Raw genomic sequence first — 25,820 nt, forward strand, 5'->3', positions numbered from 1 at the left:
GATGAAGGAGAGTAAGAAAGGTGGAGTGCGTGCGCGCGCGGGTGGGGTGGGGGTCAAACTTTAACCGCTTTCACACCCTAAATTTATGTCTCCTCAACCGTTTCACTGAATCCCAAATTAAAGAACTAATAATACGTCAGGCTCTACAATAACTGCTCAGCGACTTAATGCCCTCCGGGCTTTACACATCCCCAATTTTGAGGATGAGAAAACTAAAAGTCGGTAGCACAAAAAATTGCAAACATAGCCGGCAGATTGCCGGAAAATAGCCGCGATAGACGCTTGTGGCCAACCATGAATTGAAACAACTAAAGAAATTAGATACAGATTGACCAGACTCTAATACTAAGGAATTAGGGCATATAAGTTTGGCACTATTTAGATGCACACTATTGACCTTTAATTAGTAAATCTTCCATAAGTGAGTTCAGAAGTCATTTTTTGGGTGAGGTAAGTCAAGCAATTGACCTAAAAGCAGAAATGACGTCACGACCACAAATTTTAACTGCAAAGTAGTAGAAGTCACTGAAGTCATTGAAAAAAGTCAATTCCAAGAAGTCAGGGTGAGACGAAACAAAAATCTGTTAGATGATTAAAAAAAATAGGAGCGCAATAATAGCTGCCTGGAATTGTTGACGCTGCTATTAAAAAAGACGAACAGGACTAATATAGTTGACAATTTGTTTGAGAGCACTTAAATACCCGTCAGTTTGCAGCAAAATATCTGCCGTTGATTCCCACGACTCCGATTGAGATTGAAACCAAAACATATCCGCCGTTTACCCAACTGACCGTTGCGCTTGAAACAAAAAAAATAACGACAGCCTAATTTTGTCAAAAAAGTGTTTTAATGTGGTTCGCAGTGCCAATAGATTGAATAAATAATTCAGCCTCTAAATAAGAGGACAATAACTTAATACCAAAATCAGCTAGCAAAGTACTCTGGAACACTGATTACTTGATGTACTCAAGTCAAAGTTCAGAATCCAAGTCAAACATTAAGTCTGGATGGCCGGGCTCAATTGGATCAATTTTTGATTTCGCTTTCTGCGACGGTGCAAAATATTTGGAAAAACTTACTGAATCAATTTCTAACTCATTTCGTTGAAACAAAGAGTGTTTACCAGACCAATGGAACGATGCCAAACAAACAGACAACCAGAATCAACAACTTGGAAAGCAAAGCAATAGCAATACTAAAATTCTCGAACTTATTATCCTTAAAACCAAATTTTATCCATTTAAAAAACCCATTATACAATATATACGCATTGAAAAAAGTTTATTGGCCCCTGAAGATCGGAAAACTTGGAAAACACTTTCCAAAAAGAAAAAAGTTTTCATTACAAGTTGCTAAAAATCGAGATATAAAATTAAACAAAGCCGGCAGATTGCTGGAAAACAGCCGCGATAGACGCTTGTGGCCTTCCATGAATTGAAACAACTAAACGAATAAGATAGACAGATCGACCACCAGTCCTTTAATAGAATACTAGAGTTTTTGGGTTATATTCGGACTGTCAATTTGATAACACATACGGTCTATAAGGAAAAAACCCTAGGAGCTTTTTCAAAATTAATATTCAAAATCGAAAACTCAAGACTAATAATCGATAATTAGGGTATATAAGTTTGGCACTACTTAGATGCACACTATTAAGTAGTAAATGTTCACAACATTTAAAGTTCCATAAGTGAGTTCAGAAGTCATTTTTTGAGTGAGGTAAGTCACGCAATTGACCTAAAAGCAGAAATGACGTCACGAACACAAATTTTAACTGCAAAGCAGTAGAAATCACAGAAGTCATTGGAAAAGTCAATTCCAAGAAGTCAGGTCGTAAGAATCATCGATGCAGACGACGAATTAAAAAAACTATGATGTTCCCAATAATAGCCGCTATCGCTTCGCGGCTATTAAAAAATGATAGAAAATTTGAAAAAATTTGAAATGCTAAATTTTTTGAAAAGTCGCAAACTTGTAATGTTAATATCTTCAAAACCATTGTGTTGTCTCTAGAAACTATCCAACAACCCACTTTCATGCCCTTAAAAACTTTTTATCTGCCCCTGAAGAACAAAATATTCAACGACAAAAAATGACAGACTTTGGGATCTATTCTGTCCCCCTAGCAGCTTAGTGAGCATATAGCTTTTACGCTCTCACCCCCTCCCGGTGCACGTGCTATATTTTACATAGTAACGTACTGTATATCTTCACATAAATTGTAATCGAGGGGCGAAACAGAAAAGATCCGGATTTTTAAAAACTGAAAACAGAAAATTTTTCGATATTAATATCTTGAAAACAATTTTTTTCTCTAAAAACTATTTACTAACCAATCTTGAAGCCTCAGGAAAATTTCATTGACCCCTTAAGTTCGAAGACTCGAAAAGCGAACAAAACATTTTCCAAAAAAATTGAAAAAAAATACGAGCAGTTGCTAATCACTATATATTAGAAAATACTGGCTAGTTCGAAAAAATTTGGTGTTTAAATTTGCATAACCAAAACATACATCACAAAAATACGCAAGTAAAGGGCTTAGTGATTTAATTCCCATGCAAATACTCATGACAAAAAACATGAAAAATTGGGCTCCGAGGGAGCAAAAAATCGACCTTTTCACTTTTAATGGGGGTGAGGTGGGGGTGGGGAGGGGGCGGAGCTATGTGTAGTTTGGACAGGGAGGAACGACTTATGGGAAGATAACGCCGCCCATTTTGGACCTTACGTATTACGAGCAGTTCCTAATTACATATTAGAAAATACCTAGTGTTAAAGTCCAATGTTCGAAAACAAAAGTAAAAATTTCAAGTCATGAGTCATGAACAAACTTGCTTGAGCTTTAAAAACCTGTAGAATACCAATACTCGTCTTCGAGTCGTAAAAATCTGTGTGCAGTGCCAATACTACACATCTACTACCATTAAATTAAATCCCTAATTTGGAAAGCTGTGCTTATCGTAGGAACGTTGCTTTCAAATTGTTCCATAATCTATTCGGCCCTTGTGCCCTCGTCCGCCCCTAGCAGTAAATGCATTATTAATTTGTACGTTTCCCATTATAGCCTGCCCTTACCATTAACATACCATAATGGAGGCTATAATTTTATTTTCCCTGCTATTATGGTAAAGACTACGGTGTTCTGTTATTTACACCCCCAAGCGCACGTACTGCAGTACAAGAAGACATCAGACCGTGATTTTCTATATTCTATGTAATGAGCGTTCTGATTATAGACTCCTCATCTTCTTGCAACTAAAACCTATAATCCCAATTACTGTATAATCAGGGTAATTAACCCAATCTCGCATTCAGAAAAACACCTGGATGTAGTAAACATACCCGGCAGATTGCTGGAAAATAGCCACCGTTGATTCCCATAACCAAGATTGGGATTGAAAGAAGAGAAAAAACTAATGAAACTATTTTGATGTCATTTTGGAGCTGAGCATACTCCTGTTTCGCAGCGAGACAACACAGATGCTAGTATCAATGCCAATAAGCATTACAGATGTTAAACTAAGAACTGAATTGTAAAAAAAATAGGAGCGCTATAATAGCCCGCTGAGAAACTGATGCGGCTATTAATCAATGAAGTAAACCAATTGATGGCGTCATTTACATCTGAATACATCTATTCGTAAAACTAATCAACCATAGAGTAGTAAACAGAAAACTTCCAAAAAATAATTTAAACCAAAAATGAAAATAAGAGAAATTACTTCCAGAATTTCGCTCATCGGGCGCAAACAAGTTGGTCACTTCGCCAGTATTCAGCAAAAAAATTAAACAACTTGGTTTAGTATTCCTTACTTGAGACCACTGTCAGTTTCGCCGTACTCGTCCACGTAGGGTGCCCCGAAGAAACAACCCTTTCCACTGGCACTGATCAGCATCACTTTACACTCCAGGGGACGCAAGAACATCCCAGACGAGCCTGTACACTTCTCCACGTGTTGCATTGAGGCACCTTTGATCACGTTGGCCGTTGTGTCCGCCACTTGGCAACAGTAAGAGCCAGAGCAGATCACTTCTCCACACACCATACAAATTGCTGGGTATCTACTCCAAAACAATGGATTTGATCAGTAAATAGGACTGTAGGGTGGTTTCACAATAGCGAGGGGGGACTTGATTATGTGATTACGGCACTCCCTATTAAAATTGTTCAGAACTATAATGGTACACAAAAAAAGCTATGCATTGATTTCTAAATTTTGCGAATATCAAAGTCACAATTAGATATTGGAGTATCAAAAAACCTGTTATGGTTCACCTAAACTTTCGTTCTTGTAATTCAAACCTTTTGAGCAAAAGAAAAGAAGATTTCTATGACGATTAAAGTATGCAATAAATCCATTTTGTACTTTGGCTTGCAAAAATTTCATTTTAGTAAGCTCCGTGAGGGTGACGTCTTAACAAATAGACGTACCAAAATGTAGAAATTTCAACGAATGTGATTGGTTGAGAAATTTAAAGCACTGCACCTTTATGCGTTCAATTAGCCTAAATTGGATATAGTCTAATGCTAGATTATATTTTTTACCGCATCTGGCCATGCCTCGCGGGCCATGTCCATACCTCAGCGGCCCGTCGGATTTGATATGAATCTATCACAACTGAACGTGAGAGGTTTCCCCCAAAAAAGTATAATTATTCTATTTCGGCTTATCGTGATTTCTGAGCAATTTTACGCTAGTCGCTAATCGAATGTGTTCAATTAGCAGCGAACTGCTAATTAGGATTTGTCAGGTGGTAGTTTACACCACCTTTTAAAACGCGCTTTCACTTTGGTTTGCATTTGGTTTTGGTAATTTCGTTGGTTTCTTGTGATTTATATTGAGTACTCGTCTGGAGGATGAAGGCAGGGAGATTGGTTTGAATGGAATGCTTGGTTGTGGAATTTCTTGGGTCTTTGTTATGTTTTTGTGGAAGGATGGAGAGGGCGTGGGTATGACAGGAAATGAGTTTCAGAGGAAGTTTGAGAGAGAGGGAGTAGAGGAGAGAGTGAAGGAGTAGAGTCTTTAGAGAAGAAGGAAGGAAAAGAGAGAAAGAAGAAGGAAAGAAGAGAGACACCCTCAGCGCACCACCGGCAGCCAGTCCCCCCTTTCAGAGGACCAGCAGCCGGCTTGTGCGCTGAAAGTACGGTGACTTGTCATTGGTTTTGATGTTTATAGTGAATGGAAAACAGTAATGAGAAAGTCTTTAGACAGAGAAAGAAAAAGAGAGGCACCCTCAGTGCACCACCAACAGCCAGCCCTCCCTTTCAGAGGACGAGCAGTCGGCTTGTGCACTGAGAGTACGGAAAGTTTGTGGTTTATGCCTCTTTTTGAGGCGGTCATTTTCGCCCTTGCGGGGATGAGTGGCTGTTCCCGACCGGGAACAGAGTGTGGGGCCAGTATCAAGGCATCAGCATGATTCCCACGATCATGCTGCCCTCCCTTACTGGTGCCCCAGAGTTAGAGTGTGGGGCCAGTATCAAGGCTTGAGCATGATTCCCACAATCATGCTGCCCTCCCTTACTGGCACCCCGGAGTTAGAGTGTGGGGCCAGCATCAAGGCCTCAGCATGATTTCAACAATCATGCTGCCCTCCCTTGCTGGTACCCTGGAGTTAGATCAGCTTCAAGACCTAGACTGATTCCCGTGATCAGTCTAGTCTCCCACACTGATCTTTCTGATGTGGTTTGCATCGGTTCTTTGGTTAGTGGGCATCTGAAGACAAATGTCGGGAGCTGAAAATGCATTTACATATACATATATACACATATACGCGCGTTAGGCATCCAGGCATACCAGGCATACATACACAGATGCAAACACATAACAACCATACATGCAAAAAATTGTTTTTGGCCCGGGCAGTGTATTTTGAATTTTGCCCTAATATTAATTGTTTTTATACTTTTTCACTTTGAATGGCATCAGCTAACGCCTCGAGCCATACCCCAAGACATCCTCGTCCACCTTTGTTTTGAATTTTGTCCTTATTTTTTTGTTTTTATTCTTTTTCACTTTGAATGGCTTCAGCTAACGCCTCGAGTCATACCCCAAGACATCCGCATCCACCTTTGTTTTGAATTTTGCCCTAATTTTGTTTTTATCGTTATGCTCATTTCTTTTTATTCTTTTTCACTTTGGATGGCTTCAGCTAACGTCTCGAGTCATACCCCAAGACATCCGCATCCACTTTTGTTTTGGATTTTGCCCTAATTTTGTTTTTATCCTTATGCTTGTTTCTTTTCATTCTTTTTCAATTTCGATGGCTTCAGCTAACGTCTCGAGTCATAACCCAAGACGTTCGCATCCAGCTTTATTTGCTTTAATTTTAGATTTTTCCTCTTTGTTTTAGATTTTTAGGAAACTTGCTACTATTTTGATGGCTTCAGCTAACGCCTCGAGTCATACCCCAAGACATCCGCATCCACCTTTGTTTTGAATTTTGTCCTAATTTTGTTTGTTTTTATTCTTTTTCACTGTGAATGGCTTCAGCTAACGCCTCGAGTCATACCCCAAGACATCCGCATCCACCCTTGTTTTGAATTTTGCCCCAATTTTGTTTTTATCCTTATGCTCGTTTCTTTTTATTCTTTTTCACTTTGGATGGCTTCTGCTAACGTCTCGAGTCATAACCCAAGACATCCGCATCCACCTTTGTTTTACATTTTTGCGTTAGTTTTTTGGTTTTCCCTTTCTGCCCTGTACTTCTAATTCTTTTCTTTTTTCCTTTATAAAATGTTTTGCAAAGGAGTTAGAAACATTTTGATCTAGCTCCAATTTATTAAATCTTTTTCTGTTATGTTTTTAATTTCTTTATTTCGTTTTATAGCCCTTGCAAGGTATTCCTAACTAAATTTTTGGATTGTTCTGCTTACTATTTCTAAATTTCCTATTTGATGTAGTTCATCTACGCTTGTCCACATTGGTAGGTTATAGGCAAGTCTTATGGCTTTAATTTGTTCTCTTTTTATCTTGTTGAGATCGCTTTTCGTTACATTTGCCCAGGCTGCATTTGCATACATGTATAGTGGTATTACCATTGTGTTAAAAAGGTACATAATAATATTAGATTTTGTTTTTTGCTTTTAGGTGTCTTAGCATATTGATTCTTTGTTGCATTTTTGCGACTATTTTGTTTACATGATTTGTCCACGTCAATTTATAATTGAGATCAAGTCCAAGAAATTTTACCTCTTTATTGACGTTGACATATTCTGACCCTAAACTTAGTCTTAGATTTTATTTCAGTATTTGTCTAGTGAAGATGGTGTATATGGTTTTTCCCGCGTGAGTATTTTCCATTTGTCGCACCATTTTTCTAATTGTTTGATTCCGATTTGTAAGTGTTTAGTAGCTATTTCTTGTTTTTCATGTGTGTAGTATATAGCGACGCCATCTGCATATTGTGAAATTGATGTATCTTTACATTTTGGTTTTCTTACATACATATTGAACAAGATTGGGCTTATAATGCTCCCTTGGGGGACCCCTGCTTCGGGTGTAAAGCTTTTGGAAATTGCTTGATTGTATTTTACTTTGATTTTTCTGTTACTTAGGAAGCTGCTAGTCCATTTTGTGATCCACCATGGTGTGTTAGTCTGAATTTGCTTATATAAGTGCCATACTGAGGCAAAAGCTTGCTCTACATCTAAGAAGGCAGCAGCTGTGGCACCTTTCCATTTAAAGCTTGTTGTTGCTTTTTCTGTTAGCGTTAGAAGATTATCTGTTGTGCATCTAACAGATCTGTAGGCACTTTGTTGATCACCGAACGGGTTTAGTTTTTCACAGTGATTTACCAAGCTTTCGTTTACAATGCTTCCGCACAGTTTTCCAAGTCAAGATGTTAATGATAATGGTCTGTATCCTTTTGTCCAGCGTTTTGTGGTCTTTTCCTATTTTTGGTGTCATTGTAACGGTTGTAGTTTTCCATTGCGCTGGTACATGTCCTAACTGTATTGATGTTTGAATTGTTTGTGCTAGGTTTTCTATTATTTCTAATGGTAATTGTTTTATCATTTGATACCTTATTCCGTCATGTCCTGGTGCAGTATTTTTACGATTTCCTAATATATTTTTGAGAGTTGCAGGTTTTACTTCTGTGTGTTTCCTTTCATCTTCATTTAGTTTAATTGTCTTAAAGTTTGTTCCTTATTTTCAGTGAGACAATTTTCTCGTGATCTTTTCCCTCATGTGTTTTTGATTCGTTTGTTTCAATTGTTGTTTTTAAATTTTCAGCGAAAGCATCTGCAGCTTCCTGATTTTTCATTGGTAATTGTTCGTTGTTTTTCTGGTTTTGGTTAAGTAATATTTTTGCAGCTTTCCAAAAGTTATTACCTTTCTTTGCTTGGTTTAATTTGTCAATTAGTTTCATTTGCTGTCTTGTTGTGTTTTCTTTATTTATTCTCTTTAATTCTTTTGTTAGTATGTTGATCTTGTTGCATATAATTTGGTGTTGGGTTGTGTTTCTTTCGTCGTTTCTTCTCCGTTTGTTCCTTTTTCTCTCTAGTTTGTGCTTTTCTCTTGTCAGTTTTTTAATTTGTAATTTAAGTACAAGTTAAAAAACTTTTAATTTAGTTTGTAGCTATGTGTTTATTCATGTATATGCTCTCCTTGTATGCAGTTTGAATTTTTTGTGTAATCCTGTCTATGTTTTTTTCTAAGTCTATTTTGTTAGTTATTCTCCTGTCTAGGTCATCTGAGTTTTGCAAGATATGATTTCTGTACTTTTCCCAGTTAACTTTTTTATTGACTCGATTGGTTTGTCTATGTTATAGGTGCTAACCGTTGGGTAGTGATCACTAGGACTTTCGTTGAAGACATAAAAATTATCAAATAAGCTTGTGAGTTTAGAGTTGGCTAGGTGTACATCTAGTGTTCCACCATCTTTGTGTGTGCAATCATAATTATTTAGTATTATGTAGTTTTCCTCATCAAACCATTGTTCAATTATTTTTCCCGTTCTGTTGGTGGTTAGGTCATTGACTCCAAACATTGGGTGTTTTATATTAATTTCACCAGTAATTAAGTGGGCTTCGTTGTTTGCTATTTTTGTGATTAGGTCCATTCTTATTTCTAAATGTGGTGATACATAGATGTCTGTTATGTAGAGTCCAAGTGTTTTTATAGTAATACATTCTTGTGTTAGTTTGCTCTCTGATTTACATGTTTTCGTTTCAATAAGTTCGTAATTTATTCGATGTTTGATGTAGATTGCAGATCCTAAACGGCTGTATTTAGTGTTTCCTGCTAGGGCATAGCCTTCTAAGTTTGGGTGATTTTTCTTTCCTAAGTGGGTTTCATTTAGGCAAGCTATGTCAGCTTGAGGTTTTTCAGTATATTTAATATTTCTATTTTATTTTTATTTAGTCCGCGACAATTTAGTTGCGTGACTATTAGTGTTTTCTTGTAATTTTTGTTTTTCAATCATTTGTTTCTTGTTTTAAACGGTTCTGATTTTTAACTTATTTCAATTTGTTGTTTCTCTTATTGCTGAGTGTTCTTGTTTTTAGTTCTGTTGTCATTAAGTTTATTTAGTTTTTGTCTCATTTTCACTTCATCTACTGTTATTTTGTTGTCTCTTAAAATTTCACATAGCACTTTTGTGATGTTCTCCATGATTGTTTTCCTAATATTTTCTCTCGTTCTTTCGTTTATTTTGATTGTATTTTGTAGGTTTATGTTTAATTGATCAATTTGGCTCTGGAGGTCGAATCGAAGTCGCTCATTTGCAATTTTTGTTATCTGTTCTATTTTGCTTTCGAGTTTGTAAAAAGACTCGTTAGCATACTTTTGAGGTTGTTTTCGATTTGTGTTTGAGCATCACTTGCTATTTTTTGTGCTCGTTCTTTGCCTTTGTTCTCTGGTTTATTTGTGAGGGCCTCTGCATATGACGCAGCGTGTGCTTTTAGTTTTGCTTCTTTATACTTTTGGCAGCCTTTATAGGCAGCGCTATGCTTTTCAATGCAATTTGCGCAGCAAGGTTCATTTTGGTTGCAGTCTTTGACGTGGTGGTGTCCACCGCATTTTTAGAACCTTTGCATGTTATCGCAGTTTGCTGCTATGTGACCATATGCTTGGCATTTGAAGCATTGCACTACTTTTGGTTGTTGTTTTGATGGTTCACATTTGATTTCTAGCAATTTTACGTTAACACGCATATTCTATTTTAAAACATACCCGGCAGATAGCCGGAAAATAGCCGCCGTTGATTCCAATAAGCATGATTGGGATTGAAAGAATAGAATATATTGAAAAAAGATTTTTGTACAAAAATATTTTTTAAGTCCAATTTAATTTGATGGCATTTCGTAGTTGAACATACTTCTGTTTCTTAGAGAGAGGCTACAGGGGCTACTATCAATACCAATAAGCATAGGAGATGGTAACTAAGACTTATAGGAACGACGTTCAAATAGCGGGCATCTAAAACTGGGCTTTATGGGTTTATCCCGTTTCTATTTCTAACTTCAATTTTTTATTCTGACTCTGTTCATTTTGAATTGCTTTGCTGAGCAACTGATGTTCAAAATCACTTTTAGCAGAATGAGAGAAGAGAGAAACTAGCCTAGAGAAGTCAAAAAGATATCACGCAAAATGTTGAACAAGCGGCAAATGAGGTAAAGCGAAACATTTTTTTATTCGACGAAGTAAAAAAACATATCAGGACAAGTCCTGACGTACAATTCAAAGAATTTTCATTGACTAAACAAAAAACTAGACCTAGAAAGGACTATGAATGGAATGGGAAAACCATTTAGAAGAAAATCTGATCCAAAAAATCGAAAACATACCCGGCAGATTGCCGGAAAATAGCCGCCGTTGATTCCAATAAGCATGATTGGGATTGAAATAACAGAAGATATTGAAAAAAAAAATTTTGTACTAAAACATTTTTTTAATTCCGATTTATTTTGATGGCATTTCGTAGTTGAACATACTTCTGTTTCTTAGAGAGAGGCTACAGGGGCTACTATCAATACCAATAAGCATAGGAGATGGTAACTAAGACTTATAGGAACGACGTTCAAATAGCGGGCATCTAAAACTGGGCTTTATGGGTTCATCCCGTTTCTATTTCTGACTTCAATTTTTTATACTGACTCTGTTCATTTTGAATTGCTTTGCTGAGCAACTGATGTTCAACATCACTTTTAGCAGAATGAGAGAAGAGAGAAACTAGCCTAGAGAAGTCAAAAAGATTTCACGCAAAATGTTGAAAAGGCGGCAAAATGAGGTAAAGCGAAACATTTTTTTATTCGACGAAGTAAAAAAAAAATAGGAGCGCTATAATAGCCGGCTGAGAAGATGAGGGCGGCTATTAAAAACAGAAAAAATCAAAGCGAAATTGCCGCATGTGAACAAAAAACCACTAGCGAGAAAGCGAATTTTTGTTCAAACACCGTTTTCTCACTCTACTTTAAATTTAGAGCAAAATAATTTCACGCCGCAAAACCACTCGCTTTTTCGCTCCACTTCCTGTTTCGGCGTGACCAAAATCACTACTCCAATTTGACTTCAAAAATCATGAAAATGTATGAACAGATCTTAAAAAAAGACAGCGCCCAATAAAATTCAAATTCTTTGAATTGTAAAAAAATAGGAGCGCTATAATAGCCGGCTGAGATGAGGGCGGCTATTAAATATGGAGAATTTGTTGAGCAATCAGCCAACATTCCTTTTTTCTCAACTGTGATTGGCCAGCAGTAAAATTTCTTATATTTTGGTAGTCTGTCATTTTCACTAGCGCCCTCCGTGAGGTCCAAAAAATTACAAATCCATTACTAAATTCTAACTGATCCGTTTCTTATTTTTCTCATTGGCCAGCATTTGAAGTGCTTCAATTGTAAAGATTTAACTGATAAAATTTCAATCTCTAAAAAAATGAAAATCAAAAAGGCTGGAGCTTTAATAATAGACTTCTTAATAGACACACAATGCTGCTAAAAACAACAATTATTCGCGCAAACAGGATGCGGGGAGTACAATATGGGAAATGATCTCCTACCTCATGACAGAGTTTGTGGTGGGACACATTTTCATGGGCTGGTTGATGAGGTGAGTGTAGTCGCGAGGGAGAGAGATGAGCTGCATTGGCTCCAGAGGGTAACTCACATTCACCACTTGTGTATTCATTGCCAGCTCATATCGCATTGCCTCGCACATTCTATAATACAAATTTCTAATACCGAAAATCGGGTATTGGCTGTTGAAAATCGGGGTCTTTGCCATCATGGCCCCATTACGGTAATATGACCACTATTTACTTTTGGGGGGGGGGGGGGGCAGGTCGTCAGATATTGAGAGAAATGAAGTTAGAGGAGCTTGCGACTTTCGTTACGCTATTTTGTAAGTATCTTTCACACAAAAAAGCTGCCTTCAAAGAAATGTGTTCAAGATCAACCAATCAGACGGGGAAAATTCGGTTTTATATTCAATTTTATGACATTCTGCTCTGCGCCCGATCGGCTCTACTGGCCTCCCCAAAGTTAGAACTAATTATTAATTGTTCGTAACTAAACTAGTGGACAGTAACTGTTGAATAAGGGTTTAAACTGTTTAAATTCTCTCAGCTCGGCTCCACAATAATAAGCCTTGAGGACAACGCAAAACAAGCCCGGCTAGCTCAGTCGGTAGAGCATGGGACTCTTAATCCCAGGGTCGTGGGTTCGAGCCCCACGTTGGGCGGAATTTTTGTCTTAAATCACTGCAATTTTAAGTTATTTACAAGTAATAATCATACTCTCAAATTCCCTTGGATTAAAATATTGTTCAAATAAGTTTAAACTCATACTCCTGTTTAAATGTCACCCATTATCGCAATATCGGATCGAAGTAAAGAAAGTCTATAATTAATTTCCGCGGTGATGATTCAAAGCATAAAAATTGGCAACTATAGATATAATGTTAGCCAGCAGAAGTTGTCTATCAATTTTGGGATCTTTTCCATTATTGTCAACAAAAAGCTGCAAAAATTTGTATTTTGGTTAATGCTTATTGTTCGTATGTGTTTGTAAATAGTTGAAAGCCGTCATACACTTTAACATGTCTAAAACGGGAGGGGGGGGGGGGGTGGGTTGGAACTGAGGATTGAGCTCACCTGGAGATGAAGGGAGTGAGAGGGGTGGAGTTGAGTAAAGACATCTCCAGAGGTTTCAGCAACTCCTCCAGGTTGAAAGGGATGCCCAAGTACTGACATAACAGCTCCATATTGTTGTCATCTAAGCAACATCGACTCTTAATTTTTACAGTCGATATATTTTCAGCAGTGACTTGCATCTCGATTGGCTACGCGGTTCTTGAAGAACGCCCTATTTACTCAGTATCATGATCAGTGCGATGTTACCAATATGAGTTACGTGACTCTATAATGAAGTCAGAAAGAAAATCTGGCATTCGTCGGAAACCTCGAACCGGTCAAAATGTGAAATCTTTTCCGTTTTGCCCCCCCCCCCCCCCCCCAGTCCTCTATATCCAGTCTTTTTGCACTTGCACCCCCTCCCAAATATACACTTTTTCATCCTTAGAGATCCTTCAATTTAGTCACAAAAATTGCCGGTATCGGTAGACGATTGGATGGAATTTTGTTTCCGGTTGTCAAAAAAATTAGTACCATAAAACCAATCCTATGAAAGATAAGAGCGAAAATAGTTAAAATACGCATTTGTCTGCCTATGTTATAAGCAAAGTTGAATTTACTTTAAATGTGTTAAATTTAAAACTTCGCTGCATCATTAATTTGTATATGAGGTTTGTGCATAATTGTATATGTAAGTTTATGAAATGCAAACAATATGCTATAACATGTAAAAGTGGGGGGTGCAAATGACTTAATGACCGGGCTTTATCGGTTTAGCCCGTTCTCTTGATTTTGAATTTTTTCAATTGACGGTATTCACTATATTACGTAATTCAATACGTGAAAGTATTTAAAATCGATTCAGTCAAAATGCATTCAAATAAGTCAGAAGTCAAGCGTGAGAATCGTGACATATGTAAAACGGAAAACGTGATCAAAAGATAAAGCGAACTGAAAAAACACAGCAGGACAAGTCCTGACGTACAATTCAAAGAAATGTCATTGATTAAACAAAAAACTAGACCTATAGCGGATAACAAATGAAATGGAGAAACCATTTCAAAAAAATCAGATCAAAAAATGAAAAAAAAAAACCAGCAATAACCAATGTCAAAATTCCGCATATGAACAAAAACAACTAGCGAGAAAGCGAATTTTTGTTCAAAAACCATTTTCTCAATGTTCTCTAAAATTCGAGCGAAAAAATTTTAAGCCCCAAAACGACTCCTTTTTGGCTCCACTTCATGTTTCGGCGTGACCAAAATCAGTGCTCCAAATATACTTCCAAAATCATGAAAATGTGTGATATTTAAAAACATAACCGGAAGACTTCCGGAAACGACTCAGAGCAAAAAACTGACTACCCTAACTGGCACAATGAACCTCACAATTGATTATGCGAATCAATTTAAAACAATAAATGGCAAATTAGCAATGTAAAATTACCCGAAAACAATAACTGATAAAGGCAAAAACCTTTCGACACGGTTAGTTCTCATTGAATAAACGACTTCAATTGACAGAAAGAGAAGCTTAAAATGAGCGAAAACGTTCAAAAAAAGTTTTTCAAAATACAAAAATAGGCCAAAAGTTGCTTAAATTTACTATTATCTTTAAAACAACTCAGAATCAACAGCAATTAAATCAAAAGCAATCCAAAACCACTAGAACAGCTAATGTGAACCACAGAACTCCCCAAATGCTTTAAAAAATTAAAGAATACAAAACTGCTTAAAGGGCGTGAAAGGCAGATGGTCAAAAAAACTTTTAAACGCAATATTACTAGTTTGGGTAAACGAAAAATTTTTGACAGGAAAAAAAGAAAACCTGCTTTGAAGATTCCACATGTGATCGAAAAAAATTGATCAATTGACGAAAATTTTTTCACACCTACTCTTCTCGCTCTTAAAAATATGGCATGGACAGAACACCACTATATTCTCTCTGATCCTCAGCAATTTGACCTAAACACTTTGTTTTCACGCATTTCACTTCCTGTTTCTGATACAATCCAACACAATTGAAGATCAGAAAATACGCTCTACCAATAATCCTCTTCGAGTCGTAAAAGAGAGCGCCCCAATACAATTCATATTCTTTGAATTGTAAAAAAAAATGAGAACTCGCGTCATACTCTCGCAGTATGCTCCTCATCATGATTCTGTGTCTTCTGCGCATCGTCGGGTTTGTACTTAGAGAATACTAAAGATGTAAGCCACCTGCTCAGCGACCTAATGCCCTCCGGGCTTTAGCTGTTTATCCCATATTTGAGGAAGAAACGTCTAATGGTCAGACAAAAAAAGGCGGAAACTCGGTACGCATAACGATAGACCAACAGTATTTATCTAATTGATAAACTCCGTTTACAAGCAAATATTAATGCGGTTTCAAAAAGATAAACTAAAAATAATTTTAATTGAGAGATATTTGATTAAAATCTGGATAAGATATCGCTGTTTCTATTAGCTGCACCAAAATAAATTTCAATTAGAATGAAACACACTCACTTGACCTTATATCCTTGAAAAACCTCGAACCGGTCAAAATGTGAAATCTTTTCTGTTTATGTGAAATATGCTATAATATGTAAAAGTGGGGGGTGCAAATGGACGTGCGGGGGGGGGGGCAAAAACAGAAAAGATCCAAGATGTAAGCCAGAAATGCAAAAAGACCACTTTGGCGTAGTCACGAATGGAACAATTGGAACACGCAAATTTAGAAACATACCCGGCAAATTGCCGGAAAGTAGCCACCATTGAACCGCTTGACGCACCTTGGTATTAAGGCAGATAAAGAAAAAAACTAAGAGAGAAACTGACAGAATTTTTCGAAGTGTCAAACTGTTCTTATTGGGTGTGTAAACTCGGCATATTCAGTTAGATTCTAAAAGTACACCTTATTCAGCTTCTAAACTGAAGGCTAAGCATAATACTAACGCCAGCTAGCAATAGTTTTCAGGAGCTTTGATAACCTAATTGAATATGACTTAATGACCGGGCTTTATTGGTTTAGCCCGTTTCTCTTGCTTTTGAATTTTTTCAATTGACGGTATTCACTATATTACGTAATTCAATACGTGAAAGTATTGAAAATCGATTCAGTCAAAATGCATTCAAATAAGTCAGAAGTCAAGCGTGAGAATTGTGACATATGTAAAACGAAAAACGTGATCAAAAGATAAAGCGAAATGAAAAAACACAGCAGGACAAGTCCTGACGTACAATTCAAAGAAATGTCATTGAATTAACAAAAAAACTAGACCCACAACAGACTACAAATGAAATAGAGAAACCATTTCGAAAAAAAATCAGATCAAAAAATTAAAAGAAAACAGTAATAACCAATGTCAAAATTCTGCATATGAACAAAAACAACTAGCAAGAAAGCAAATTTTTGTTCAAACACCATTTTCTCACTGCTCTCTAAAATTCGAGCGAAAAATTTTAAGCCGCAAAACGACTCCTTTTTCGCTCCACTTCATGTTTCGGCGTGACCAAAATCAGTGCTCCAAAAATACTTCCAAAGTCATGAAAAAGTGTGATAAAAAACATAACCGGAAGACTTCCGGAAACGACTCAGAGCAAAAAAAACTGACTATCCTAACTGGCATAATGAACCTCACAATTGATCATGCGAATCAATTTAAAACAATAACTGGCAAATTAGCAATGTAAAATTACCCGACAACAATAACTGATAAAGAATCTGATGAAAATTTCATCACGAATTGCTGCTCCAAAACAACTATTGGCAAAAACCTTTCGACTCGGTTAGTTCTCATAAACGACTTCAATTGACAGAAAGAGAAGCTTAAAATGAGCAAAAACGTTCAAAAGTTTTGAAAAAAAACACAAAATTAGCAAAAATTTACTATTATCTTTAAAAAACAACTCAGAATCAACAGCAATTAAATAAAAAGCAATCCAAAATCACTAGAACAGCTAATGTGAACCACAGAACTCCCCAAATGCTTTAAAAATTCAAAGAATACAAAACTGCTTAAAGGGCGTGAAAGGCAGATGGTCAAAAAAGCTTTTAAACGCAATATTACTAGTTTGGGTAAACGAAAAATTTTTGACAGGAAAAAAAGGAGTTTAAACTAAAAAACTGCTTTGAAAATTCCACATGTGATCGAAAAAAATTGATCGCTTGACGAAAATTTTTTCACACCTACTCTTCTCGCTCTTAAAAATATGGCATGGACAGAACACCACTATATTCTCTCTGATCCTCAGCAATTTGACCTAAACACTTTTTCACGCATTTCACTTCCTGTTTCTGATACAATCCAACACAATTGAAGATCCGAAAATACGCTCTAACAATAATCCTCTTCGAGTCGTAAAAGAGAGCGCCCCAATACAATTCATATTCTTTGAATTGTAAAAAAAATGAGAACTCGCGTCATACTCTCGCAGTATGCCCCTTATCATGATTCTGTGTCTTCTGCGCATCGTCGGGTTTGTACTTAGAGAATACTAAAGATGTAAGCCACCTGCTCAGCGACCTAATGCCCTCCGGGCTTTAGCTGTTTATCCCATATTTGAGGAAGAAACGTCTAATGGTCAGACAAAAAAAGGCGGAAACTCGGTACGCATAAAACGATAGACCAACAGGACTTATCTAATTGATAAACTCCGTTTACAAGCAATTATTAATGCGCATTTAAATCAAATAGCAGGTAGATTTCCAGAGAATAGCCTTGATAGCTTCAAAGATCTGTAGTTTCAAAAAGATAAATTAAAAAAAAATTTAATTGAGAAATATTTTGATTAAAATCTGGATAACATATCGCTGTTTCTATTAGCTGCTCCTAAATGAATTTCAATTAGAATGAAACACACTCACTTGACCTTATATCCTTGAAAAAATCGCTTTAAGTCGCTTAGTGAGAGGAAGTCATTTTTGAGAGTAGGTAAGTTACGCGTGAACAATAATTTGATCGCCCGAATGAACACAAAATATGTTCCGCTAAGAGTGAACAAAGACGTCACTAAAATTCAATCAAATTGCCTGGAGCGAACGAAAAATCAGATTTCAAGTAATCGTAGTGACGTCCCATGCTCATTTTGTTTCGTGTTCAAGATTTCAATCAAAAATCACAAAAGAAACATAGCACTACACGTCCTGAACTAAAATCGCAAGAATTAAACCAACTGAAAACCTAACTGTCAAATTCCGTTTAAGAAAAACGTTTAAGACTCAACATAGCAAATGCCTCTGGACACGAAAATAAACAAAAAAACTTCCACTTCAACACTTCGAACTGCAACAAACTCTTAGTGAATAAGTGGCATAAAATATTTTATTAGAACATCCAAAATTGAGGCTAAAACCAGCTGCTTATTAGAGAGCACACAAAAGTTAAAGTAAAACCAATGCATAATGTAAAAAACTAACAACAGATGAGGGCAACATAAAACTATTTGATGAGAATTTTTTGAAAACGAATAGTTTCACAGAAAAGAACATTAGCTACAAACTAAAATCATATAATAGATATACTCTCGAATCGTTTAGAGGAAGCAATGAAATCTGTCAGTACCGAGATTAAGAGACTAGAAACCAAATATTAACAAACACGCTAAAAAATCAAAAAATACTGTCAAAATGAGACAAATTACAAATGAAAAAATCAAACTAGAAAAAACAATGCTTCACTATAGAGGCAGGGGACCCTTCATTAAGGAGAGGTAAGCCGCCGGACAACAAATAAGAGCACAAAACAATCTATATTTTCGAAACAAACTAATATCAAAGTCGTTCAAAAAGTTAGATGTCAATTGGAACCATTTAACATTTTCAATCATACCTCACAAGAGATTAATTCAAACCTGTCAGTAATCATACTGAGTGAGAGGACAAGAAAAAGAACTCGAAGACTGGGTAAGATCACAACTGATATATATTTTTAAAAAGTTGTGACAATCATTTTGTAGTTGAAACCATTAGATATCAACTATACCCATTCAAAAGCTTCTATAACATTCTATAGTTGCCCTTTGATGAATTCAAAAAACTCCTAAAAATATGAAACACTTATAACACACATTATAAAAGTATGAACTTTTGAATGATTAGTAAACAAAATCAGGAAGAAGCAGCATGAAGTCAAATTTCCATATATGGAAAAAATGCTTTCAAAAACCAAAGTCTGATTAAACACCAATTTCAATCCACTTAAAAAACTTTCATTAACTTTCAAAAACTTTCATTGACATCAAATAGCCGAAGAAAGTGTGAACACATCTTAAAATTATAACCGACTAACGTCAATGGGGGGAAGTGAAGGGGGGTGTTCAAACTCAGGAACCGCCCTTCACATCATAAATTTATGTCTCGTGAGTTGAATCGCATACTTAGAGCCTAGTAACCCGAAAGGCTCTAAGAGACTTCACTGCCCTCCGGGCGTTACCAGCCTATCTAGTTTTTGAGGACGAAAAGTCCACGAGGTCAGATAAAAAATCGCTCAAGCCACAAATTGCAAAAAAGACCACATGACTAATAAAATTGCTACAAACTTTTCAGTGAGCAATTAAGAAAGCAGCGCACAAATACAAATCCAAACCTTTGAATTGTAAAAACCAAGAGAAAACCAATAATAGCTACCGCTTTGCGGTCAAAAACGATTAACAAATAACTCGACCAACGGAGGAAGGGTTCTACATGTATTCACCTCGATTCATTGTTAACCCCGCATAATATACAAAATAGCAGTCGGCATTACATGCAGGTCTTCTTGCAATTAATCGGATAACTTAATTCCACGCTCCGTTGTGCAAGATTCATAGGAAGCCCCACGGGTCACTGAAGTAGTGGATAAAACAAGGGATTCAACCACCAGTAAAATTTGTCCCATTCTCCTAACGCTAATCGCGCATGTCGAATCGGGCCAAATTTTACTGTTTGTTGAATCCCTTGTTTTATCCACAACTATATTCACCACTATAAATACATACTACGCGCACAATTGTGTACAAAAATGTACATAGCTAGTATAATTTATGCAATTCATACACTAATATCCAAAAGTTCTCAAAGCTAGATTTAAGCCTAATTTCATATCTAATATGCCAAACTATACTGAAATAAATCAGGTTAATCATCTCACAAAGTTTTTTTTCAATAGAATCGGATGGACTGAAAATAACTCAAAATTGCTTAGAATTGGATAATAAGAAACAAGTTTCTTTAAAATTTTTGACTTTAACCAGGAAACGATTGATCTATGATGTTTAACTGAGTGATTCTATGTACCTGGTTACATTTTTGAGCCGAGTCTTGGGAGGTCTTGATAAAAGGTTGACTCGCCTTTACCACGCTACGGCAGTACTGCTCGACCTTTCTTAACGGCAACTGTGGGGGAGGGTGCAACTACAGAATGCTTGAACACTTAATTTTAATTATTAGGCTGACTGAAGTCTAATATTAAGCTGACTGAACAATATTAATGTATCATTTTACAGTTTTTGTAGTGAAGTGAAACTCATGATGAATAGCAAAAAAGTGCCGTGGAGAGTAAAGGTCCGTGCCGTGGAGAATTATTCTAGAACATTCTTTTTTCTAGAATATTCTGACATGATTTTTAACTTAAAATTAGTTATCATTTCCCAAGTAATTACATGTTGTAAAGTAAAATAATAATTAAATCCTTCTATTAAATTGAATGATTTGTATAATCTATTAAAAATTAAATAAAGATTTTAATAAATACTCACTTTACTAGCTAATTTTTAAGGGTATCTTATATTCGAAATTTTCACTTGTTTTCATTCTGTTAGTGGTGGTGGCTTTCTTTGTCAATGGCGGCGGCCATTTTAGCATGAAATGCACTTTTCATTCGATCTGCTAAGCAGTGTAATGCGATGTTAAATCAAGCTTGTTGACTTCTTATACTATTAGCGGTTGCTAAATATGAAAGAAAGCGAAAAATAATAGCACAGTCAAAAACACTGAGATCCGTGGAAACACAGTGATTAGTGTTTTTCTATGTCTTCTTAAATATTATACTTGTAAACATGCTCTCTGAATTGATTTTTAGTGTGACCATATCTATATCTATGAAGATAAATACATAGTCTACATTTCCTATTTCTAAATCTATATAATGATATATGTTTATAAACATTACACATACTACACGTTAGATATTGATCAGGATCAGAATAATGATATCCCAAATGTTCTATATAATCTTTAACCTTAACCATATTTTTACATACACAACAGGAATATTCTAATTCTTTACAATTATTACAACATTCTTTCCAAGGTTTATTTATACACTTATCGCATTTCATTTTCATTTTTCGAAAAATTATTTTTTCATTATTTCCCTAAAAAAATACATCATGTCTCAGTCAACAAATACTAATCTCATAAACTTCTGTGATGTCTGTAATTTATCCTTTGAATCAAAGAAGGCTTTATACAGGCATCAATCATACGATCTCAAACATAAGAAACTATTGGAGAAAATGTTTGAGTCTGAAGAAGAGGAAATCTCGGAGAGGGTGTATAATTTGGATGAAGATGATAATATCATTAAAACTAGGGCTAAAACTAAAACAGAATCTAAATCAGAAACTGAAACTGAAAACAATATCTATTCTAAGATTAGGTTTATATGTAAAGAATGTCATGAAGAATTTAGAAGTAAAGTAGCTCTAACTACTCATTCATATAGTCACAATCGCATGTATCTAGAAAACACAGAAGACTTCGATATAAACTCAAGTCAGAACATGAGAGAGTTTTATACTACAGATAAAGGTGGAAATTACATTGAAGATATAGATGAAGCAACTAATTACTCTTTAGAAGAAATTAAAAACTGTTACCAATTTCGTAAAGTTAAGAGATTTAAATATAAGATCACGGCTGAATGTGATTATAAGAAGAGAACCAAAGAAGAAGTTAAAACTACTAAAATATTTTTCAACACTGATTATATTAACAATAATGCAATATAAGAATATGGTGACTTCAATCGGTGGCTAGATTTCGAAAAGGAAATATATGAAGGTTATGGTTATGATTTTGAGTTTCTTGGAATAAGAAGTATTCAGTTAAACATTGAACCAACTAAAGCATCTATTGGTAGTTATATAGATTTACCTCCAGATCTCAAAAACTCTAAATCGATATTAAATATACGTAGTTATAAATACAACTGCTTACAACTAACTATTACTGCTTGGCTACATCCCGCCCCACACCATGCAACTCGAGAAAGTAAATATGTAGATAAACTAATTGAACCAAGACAACAACATGAAGATGATTTTGATTATATAATAAGAATACAGAAATTGTATAATATTAATATTTGGGTATACACACCTTGTGGTAATGGTAAAATAGAATTGTTTAAACAAGTGGATGATTTTAAAAAAGATAGAAAAGATGTAAGAATACTAGTTTGGAGTAATGGTCAAATAGAACACTGTGCCCTAATAAAAAGTATAGAAACCTTGTTAGAACGACCAAATAAAAACAACATTAAATATTATTACTGCGATAGGTGTACCTATTGGTTTAACTCACAAATTAAATATGATAAACACGAATGCAACAACTCATCCAAACCAGAGATTGTTTGTCCTAAGAAAAAACATATTACTTTTATAAATGAACACAAACGTCAGAATAAAAAAAATATTATAACTGCCGATATAGAATGTTGCATTACCGATGTCACAACTAATGACTGTAAATATGTAATAGCTGAACATATTCCAATAGCTGTGGGTCACACCTGGCAAGGTAACTTCAAGCACTACTTCGGTCTAGGCTGCATCAAAAGATTTGCTAGAGATCTGTTAGAAATAGAAACTGAGAATAATTTCAAACTTAATGAAAAGATGATATTCACAGAAGAAGATAAATTATATCATTAAACTAATAACACTTGTCATATCTGCAGCAAAATATGTATTAATAAAGTAAGAGATCATTGTCATGAAACTGGTAAATATAGAGGACCAGCATGTAAAATATGTAATCTAAGATACAAACAACAAAACTTCATTCCAGTAATATTCCATAATGGCTCTGGCTATGATTTCAACCTACTATACAGTGAACTCTTCAAACAGAATAATGATAAAAGAAAAGTGGATAACATACCACTAGCTGCTGGTAAATCTAAGATGTTTATCATTGGTTGTCTCAAATTCTTAGACAGTTATAACTTCTTATTTACGACTCTAGATCAAATGGCAAAGATATACGGATGTAAAACTAAAACATTATATCCATATGAATACTTTGGTTTAGAGCCATTGAGAACCACGACCAAGTCGTATAGTAGCAAAGCTACCTACCAAGAAGCTATAGGTAATCTAAAAATAGAAGACTTCAAATCCTCACTACATAATAAATTACCAACACAAGAAGAAGTAGATAACTTTAATAATGAAAACAGTCATAAAACTGTTTTAGACTATTGCATGAATGAATATGTTAAACTAAGCATGAAAGAATTCAAGCTCAATCCCCTACACTATGTAAGTCTCCCAGGTTATAGTTTTGATTGTTGGTTAATGTCAAGCGGTGTAACATTAGATACATTACAAGATAAACAAACGCTAGATGATTTTGTTGGAGCAAAGAGAGGTGGTATATGTGGAATAATGCGAGATAGATATATAAATATTAGTAATACTAATACTAATGCTAATATTAATGATAATACTAATACTAATACTAATACTAGTACTAATACTAATACTAATACTAATGATAAAGTTATTAATAGAAAGATATGGTACATAGACGCAAACAACCTATATGGTTATGCAATGATGCAAAAGTTACCTTATAAGGATTTTGAGTTTATTACTACTACTACTACTCTAGATGTAATATTGAATACTCCAGATGGTAGTGATCATGGTTACTATATAGTTTGTGATATTGATTATACTAATGAATGTAAAGAGAGAACAGAACAGTTAGCTCTAAAGCCTAATAAGAGAAAGATAAATGATAAAGAATTAGGTTACAGAGAAAGAGATGGAGGCAAGGCAAGATCAGAGAAATTAATCTTAGACCAAAACAACAAAACAGAATATATGGTTCATTATAGGATGTTAAAGTTCTATGTTAAGATGGGAGTAAAAGTAACAAAAATACAGAGTAATTAAATTTACACAAGATTATATATGTAGCGATTATATACAAAACAATACAAATAAAAGAGCAACAGCTAAAACTGAAGCAGAAAAGGATGTAAGGAAATTAATGAATAACTCAATATATGGAAGAATGTGCATGAATCCTCTACACTTTCAAAGCAAGTTCTTGCATGATCAAGAAAAGATAATGAAAAGTGTAAGTAAACCAACATTTAAGAATATAACTAGATATAAAGATTATAGCCAAATAGAATATATAAAGAAAAAAATAGAATATGATTCTCCAGTATATGTAGGTGTTACTATCTTAGAAATAAGTAAATTAAACATGTATGATGTATTCTATAATATTCTACAACCATCCCTCAAAGATCTAACACTTCACTATATGGATACGGACAGTTTCGTATTAAGTTATAGTGAAGGTAAAGTTAGTGATGAGCATATGGACTTAAGTAATATAGACATACCTATAAAAACTAATAATAAAGTCCCCGGCAAGTTTAAGCACGAGCTGGGAAGTAGGATTATTGAGGAATTTATAGCATTGTCCCCCAAAACATATAGCTTCAAAAATTATCCTAAAAACACTAAAGAAAAAGGAATGAAGAAGCATAATAATGCTAGGCACAGATTATTATGATGCATTAATGAATAATACACAGAGAACAGTAGATGAATGTAGAATACAAAAAGTTGGTGATAACATGACAACAACAAAAACAAGAAAGATAAGTCTAAACACATTTGATGATAAAAGATTTTATGTAAATAATATTAGAAGCTATCCTCATGATGAGAATCTATATCTATTCCAAAGAGATTTAATAAAAAAGATCCACCAAGCATCATTGGATGGAGACAAAGACCTACTGGTTAATAATATTCTAGAAATAACCATTAATGATGATAGAAAGTTAATTGAAGTTGCTATTATATTATATAATGAGCTTTGTTAATTTTTATAACAAATAATTATAGACCTAATTCATTCATTACATCCATATGGTTGGTAGTTAGTATATTATAAATCATTATCTGAGCCATATATTTTTCCATAGTGTCTCCCATGATTGTATTCTTATAGTGTAGCTCCAGCTATTATATTTTTATATTCTAGAAATTTTGTTATCTTCTTAGCCCCCTCTACATATTTAGAATAAGTTGAAATTATTAAATCATCATGATTTGTTTCCTTAATATGATCAAAAAACTCATCTATAGTATTACAACGTCTTTTACAAGCTAAACATCTTTTTAGATTAAGAGAGAAGCTGTTTTCATTATCCATTTTTTACTCTTATTATAATTTTTCATTACATATAAAATGACTAAACTAGATAAACTTATAGAATTAAATAATCTAGAAAAACAAAACAGAAGAAATAGATTAGAAGATAAAATAAAACAACAAGAATATTATGGTGAAATAGAAGAGTTATTCGATCCTTTAACTAAAACTATCAGTGAAACTGCTTCGCAGATAAATGAAAACACTGAACGGAATCTAGCATTAGGTGAACAAACATTAAGAGCAAGAGATTGGCAAAATCAGGAGTTAGATAAACAAACTAAGATGATCGAGCAAGCTGGTTCCCAGTTTA

At 35.0% G+C, this 25,820-nt stretch overlaps 1 protein-coding gene and 1 non-coding gene across 3 annotated transcripts in view; one reads left to right on the top strand and one right to left on the bottom strand.

Annotated features, from left to right (window-relative positions):
• LOC142334775 (E3 ubiquitin-protein ligase UBR2-like) overlaps positions 1 to 25,820 on the bottom strand; it is a 122,301-nt gene that overhangs the window by 675 nt on the left and 95,806 nt on the right. For both annotated transcript variants that reach the window (XM_075383062.1, XM_075383064.1), the window contains exons 19-21: positions 13,100 to 13,220; positions 12,008 to 12,166; positions 3,818 to 4,066 (exon numbers count right to left, since the gene is read on the bottom strand). In XM_075383062.1, coding sequence (XP_075239177.1) covers positions 3,818 to 4,066; positions 12,008 to 12,166; positions 13,100 to 13,220 — 529 coding nt within the window. The remainder of the gene's footprint in view (positions 1 to 3,817; positions 4,067 to 12,007; positions 12,167 to 13,099; positions 13,221 to 25,820) is intronic.
• Trnak-cuu (transfer RNA lysine (anticodon CUU)) lies at positions 12,615 to 12,687 on the top strand. Its single transcript has one exon. It is a non-coding gene; the product is annotated as a tRNA-Lys (tRNA).

The sequence above is a fragment of the Convolutriloba macropyga genome, chromosome 2, assembly GCF_964194025.1.
Source record: "Convolutriloba macropyga chromosome 2, txConMacr16.3, whole genome shotgun sequence".
NCBI classification, from domain to species: Eukaryota; Metazoa; Xenacoelomorpha; order Acoela; family Convolutidae; genus Convolutriloba; species Convolutriloba macropyga.